Genomic DNA, 6,000 nt, shown 5'->3' with positions numbered 1-6,000 from the left:
CAGCAGGTGTTTTACATGAACACGGAGAAAGCACACGTAGTACTAAAAATACCAACAATGACTCCCGTAAGACGCAGCAGCCAGCATGAGCAACAGGAAGTTGAAATGATATTTTTTTTATCATTTACACCTGAGCTCATCGTGCTGTGACAAAAGGCAACTGAGGTTGTGGTCGAATTGTCAAATATTGTCAAAACATAAAAAAGTGTTTGGCAGCCATAGCTGAGCTGGTTGAATGCAAAGGAAAAGAGCTTCAGTGCTACCTTTATTATTACCTGACTGTTTACAGGCCAAATATGAAGGTTATGCTACTTTACTAAAACTCTTCTTGTTGCTTTGCATGAAGTACTTTTTAGAAATCTTCTCTCACTTCATTTCATGGAAATTGTAACTTAGTTTACAGGGGGTTATGTTGTCATGTTGCTCGCTTCTGGGATCATAGTTAATGCCTTTTCCATGGGTAACCTGTGGTGTGTGGAAGACAATCAGTTCATCAAACTTGTCCGTACTAAGCCCAAAGGAAACGCAGTGAGCAGAGTTCATAAAGCACTGCAGCGACATGGATGGACTGGGATTCTGGAGGTCTCAGAGTGGGTCGGGTCAGAGATGTAATCTCATGTTTCTGTGTAACTTCTCTTGTGTATGTTTGACTTTTCTGAGCTGTTTTGTTTTGTGATATAAAACAAACAACAGCTCACAGCAGATGGCCCCGCCCCTCCCTGAGCCTGGTTCTGCTGGAAGTTTCTTCCTGTTAAACGGGAGTTTTTGCTTCCCACTGTCACCAAGTGCTTGCTTATAGTGGGTCAGCTGAATGTTGGGGTTTTCTCTGGATTATTGTAGGGTCTTTACTTTACAATATAAAGTGCCTCAAGGTAACTATTGTTGTGATTTGGCGCTATATACAAAAAATTTAGTCACCAATATAAAAAACAGCTAGGTTGGTTTCATGTTTTTCACAGTAACTTTCTAACTTTTGGAATAAATAAAGTCCATCTTATTTAGTTTTACTTAAGAGATGATCAAAGACTTAATAAAGGAAAAGCAAATTGATTCTTCAGCAGGAATAAGTTTTATTATTAATCTAATCATTTTATTGTTGTGATTGTTGTGGTATATAGTTTTAAACTCCATCTAGTAAAAAGGTTGGTTATTCACATTCATATAGCCTGCATGAAACAACGTGGTAAGAACACAGATGGCAAAATATCTAAGGAGGTATTTCCAGTATTTGATCTCTACCATAGAGGCGAACAATTCGGACAACTGCCAGCCTCCTAGAAAACACGCCTATAGTATCAAATCAAAATCTACGTTGCTTTGTTCTCAAGTTATCGCATTCACAAGATTTTCAGAAAGAAAAATCAGGTCCCGTGACTGAAACTGAAGCAGCTAAATGGAACTGAGTCATAATCATTAGTATTTGCGCGTGTGCTCAAACTACCGTTAAGTAAGATCTTTTTCACTTTAGTGACATCGCATATTTCTCAGCATTAGTCTGTACATTTTCACCACTATAACGCTCAGCATGAATAAGTGAAAACAACTATGAGGGTGCAAGTCGAGACTAAAACAAGTATTATCAAATGCTCACAGCACATTCACATCAAGCTCTCCAGTGTAACATCAAAGTCATTCAATTAATCATGGAGTCAAAGCGGCCGTTGCTGCTCACTGTACACTCATCCCTGAGGTATGTAAAAAAAAAAAAAGCCTCTAAAATCTTTACATGATCTCATTTTTATTTATCCTCTTCAACACTTTTCTTTTTGGAAAAGAATTAAATATTTAAATATGCTTCTCAAAAATACATTAAAAGTGCATCCCCGAAGTATTTTTTGCAACAGAGTTCACAAACATCTATTCACATAATGTGAACAGAATTAACTTAGAGAGTGAAGGTGAGTACACTGTAGCGTGGATCAGGCTGAAAGTCCCACACAGTATAAGACCAAGTCTGATCCTTTAGGGGGGATTTTCAGTCTTTGGCTTCCCAAGACTTACTTGAGCTGGGGCTTTGTTCCATGGTGATGAAGAAGAGACAGACTCCTGCAGTCAGCAGGAGATGCATGGATTCGTACAGTAATTTGGGTGAAAAGACACTCCATATGAAGAGATGATAGCGCAGAACAGTTACCAGCACTATGTAGGCTGCGGCTGGCACAGACCTCAGCAGGGCCAAACAGTAGCAACCATGGCCGACTGCAACCGGGCTCCTGTGGAGAGGAAAAGGATTCATCAGAGAGGAAGATGCACTGCAGAGAGCAAAGCAGGCGACTGTACTGTGGATAATAGTCAAAACTTCCTGTGTAGAAAAGTTTTGATGTAAGCCAAGGTCATCCGAAGTTGCTTTATGTTTGTCGTGATGAAGTTGACTCGCTAAAAATGCAGATTGCTCAGTGATTCATAGCAGAGGCCACAATTTCGCATTTTTTCCTTTACACATGTACCCAGGAGAAGACTCTGATCCAATTATCTTGGCACAGTAATGCGGATTGCTGGCAAATTCTGATAAAGAAGTTAATGACTCTAAAACCTGCAAGATGGGATGGCGCGAGGAGATTAGGAGACGATGATGATGTAAAGCCAAACACGCACAGATATACAAAAGACTCTGTCTGTAATACACTGAAACACATGCGCCGGTTTGCTAAGGGATCTTCTTCATTACAGCAGGCAGAGTCCCAGCTGAGGGGGAGGAACTTTAAGTCTTTTCACAAGACAGGAAGGCAAACCAAAGGAGTAGGTGACATGCTAGGTAGACCGGTTAGCAGATGGATAGATAGAAACACACGAGTGGATCAAAGACTGACCAATACTGATAATCACGTTTTACGACTCAGTGGATAACAGAGAAAATAAAAGGCTTGTGTGTATCATTGTTACTGCGCTTTCCTCAGTTGTAGAGGCAGAAATCATTTGAATAAACATTATTAAAATCTCCAAAAGCCACATCATGTTACTTAGTGGAAGCTAACATTTTCAGAAACTCAGTCTTTGTTTAGTAGAGTCTGAAGACGAAGTTCTTGGTGGAGGTGGAAGTGGTGGAGGTTGAAGAAAGCATACGTATGCAATGCATGCATACGTACGTGTACATGTACATAACATTATGTAATTTAATTTAATTTTTTAAAATTTTCTATTTTATCTATTTCATTACACGGGCATTTTGTCGTACCACGGGGAAGAAATATTGCCGTTAAGTGCCTTCGTAAGTTGAATTTTTCGTTAAATGGGGTCTTCGTAAGCCGGGGTTCCACTGTATTCTAGAGTCAAATGCGAGGCCATCTGTCTGACAGCTAAAGCTTGGCCCACAGTGGCTCATGCAACAGGACAATGACTCCAAGCACAGCAGCAAATCTACACCAGAATGGCTGAACAAGAAAAGAATCAAGGAGCTGCAAAGGTCCAGTCAAAGTTCGGACATCGACCTGATGAAACGCTGTGGTGAGAACTTAAGAGAGCTGTGTATAAATGTATGGCTGTAAAGAAGAGCGGCACAAAATCCCTCCACAGTGATGTCAGAGGCTGATAAAGTCATACAGGAAACAATTACTTTAAGTTACTGCTGCGAAAGGTGGTTCTACAAGCTACTGAATCATGGGGTGTAGTTAGTTTTCACATGTCTGCACAGGACATTTCTTTTTCCCATGATCGTTGAGTATTTGATGACACTGTAAAGATGGAAGTACCTGAATTTAGACATATTAACTATCACACTTTACTGCTGCAAAGTGTCGCTGCTGTGACCTCCTCTTGACTTGAGTTGATTACTTTTAATTGGAAACACTAGGTTTGTAACAAGATTAAAATATCCTTGGTGTCATGTAATTATTGCATAAAAAAGGTGCAGAAAACTTCATCGCTGTAGTGAACTGCAAAGCAGCTACAGGCATGTTAGCCAAGCATTCTAGTGGGAATACACGCACAGTTTACCTGAGTGTTTGCTTGCATTACATTTAGCGTTGGTGTAAACAGCATGTGTATCAATATAGCCCGAGTGACTGTAGCTTCAGTAGCCTGCATTATGCATGATATGCTAATTAGCCATGTGCTCTTGCTTCTTATGCTTTTAGCTACACCAGCCTGATAAAAGCTTTACACACAAAGCTTGTGATGGACTGATGACTGGTGAAACCCTGTGTGTACAGACACATTTCAAACATCTCCAAAGTGACATAAACCACTTCTTTGGAAGTGAAAACAGCTACCACGACACTTGAAAACACCCATTATTGTCATTCAATCCAAACTGCTGGCATGCTAGATAGACTACAGTACGCACAGCCTGTCAACACTGAACTAAAAACTACCCCTGGAAGCTCTAATGGATATTTCCAGGCACTATAGATAATAATATGAACATATTCCTGCTTTTTAACATCACAGTAAGAGGTTGAGATGATATATTTAAATATGTCTGGTTGCTTTTGCTGCCCTAATGGACTCGTTTTTAAAACTATGACTGACAAAGTCTCTCAGATAGAGAGAAATGAAATTGGTGCATGTCATGTCACAGTAAAGTAGAAATATAAAGCTGCATAAAAAAAATGGGGAAATAGAAAACTGAACGCCACCATTCTCTGTTTGTGTTTGCTGTTACGCCTACTTCCACAGAGTTGCTCATATCAAAACATCTTGGGGTCTATTTCTGTGTGCTGCCTCATAGGCGACCTCTAAGGTGGATCACGAGAACGCACAGACAGTCTGTGAAACCTGTGAACAATACCTATAAAAACTGACAGTTTACAAAATCGCTAAGGGTGTAACTAAGGCTCATTGTACTAATGCTGTGAGAAACTAACTGTAACTGTTACCCAAGTTAACATGTTTATCTGCTTCACTCTTGGTGGGTGCGTTGCTGAGAGTAAATCAGTGCCAAGTTTGAGGATTTTTTGGTAAATGGTTCTCATGTTTTGGCTAAAAGCTGCTCTCTGAGCAAAGCTGTGACCGTAGCCTGCTCCACTCTGTGTGCAAGGAAAGGGCCACAAATATATTTACAAGCATGTCTGTTTGGCTCCGTGTGTTAAACTCTAACCTAATTCTAACTTTACCCCTAATATCAGACCTAACCTTCAAAAAACACCTTCCTAACACTTCACTTTACAGTTTGTCTCGTTTTTAACTACAATCTATTTCAGTAAATCATTTCACCTTAAAGCTCACGAGCATGCAGATGCTGAGAGACTGACACTTGTCACTCTTGCAAAGTGTCTTAGAAATAAATCAGCATGAATGTGCCTTATGCTGAATGAATGAAATCTCACAGATTACAAAACCTACAGTGGATTAAGACAAAGAAAAACACACTGTGTGTAAATAATGATTTAGTTTGATGTCATTACTCAGCAGATGAGGACTTCCAGTACAAGCCTCGTGTTCCAGCTGCTGACGCTGCAGAGTGAATTTTAAACTAACTGAGATTATTTTAGCGCCATTAGTCAGAGTACCTCTGAGCACCTATTAGAGGTAAGTCTTTTGTGGATGAGTGATGACAAGCAGGAAAGTTTTTTGCACTGGAATGCAGTGTGTGATGTTTACCATCAGCTGGGCGGTGTTAACCCCCTCCAGAGGCTGCAGCGTTCATTACAGCCTACATATGAAATTGATGGGTTTCCCACTTGGCTATTCAGAGGATAAAACCACAGTGAACATGGCGAGGCTGCCAGGCACCAAATCCCATAACTGGCTGCAATTACGCCGTCGATCTAAATGGAATTTACCGCCTGCTTTCATTGCTCCAGTTTAGGTTCAAGTTTACAACCGATCAATGCAGGTGCTGCGTTTGAACGGGCTTTCTCAGAAGCAACGTTTTCAGGAGCTATTTTCAACTTACTGTAAATGCAATAATTACAACTAGACATCTCAGGTATCATGCTTTTATTGGATCACGTAAAGTAATTTTCCTTTGCTGCTGTGCGTGTGTTTGTGTGATACTCGACTGCAGGATAAAATCAGTTTATGTTGATATTTCCGACCTATTTAGAGCACTTAGGGTGAGAT

At 40.3% G+C, this 6,000-nt stretch overlaps 1 protein-coding gene across 1 annotated transcript in view; it reads right to left on the bottom strand.

Annotated features, from left to right (window-relative positions):
- Window positions 1-801: 801 nt before the first annotated feature.
- pigg (phosphatidylinositol glycan anchor biosynthesis class G) overlaps window positions 802-6,000 on the bottom strand; it is an 83,797-nt gene continuing 78,598 nt past the window's right edge. Inside the window, exon 13 of the mRNA XM_005916630.3 lies at window positions 802-2,213. Coding sequence (XP_005916692.1) covers window positions 1,976-2,213 — 238 coding nt within the window. The 3' untranslated portion in view covers window positions 802-1,975. The remainder of the gene's footprint in view (window positions 2,214-6,000) is intronic.

This window comes from Haplochromis burtoni, unplaced genomic scaffold (genome assembly GCF_018398535.1).
Source record: "Haplochromis burtoni strain Fernald_Lab_line unplaced genomic scaffold, NCSU_Asbu1 Contig_19, whole genome shotgun sequence".
Taxonomy (NCBI): Eukaryota; Metazoa; Chordata; class Actinopteri; order Cichliformes; family Cichlidae; genus Haplochromis; species Haplochromis burtoni.
This window is presented reverse-complemented; position numbering and strand designations above follow the sequence as displayed.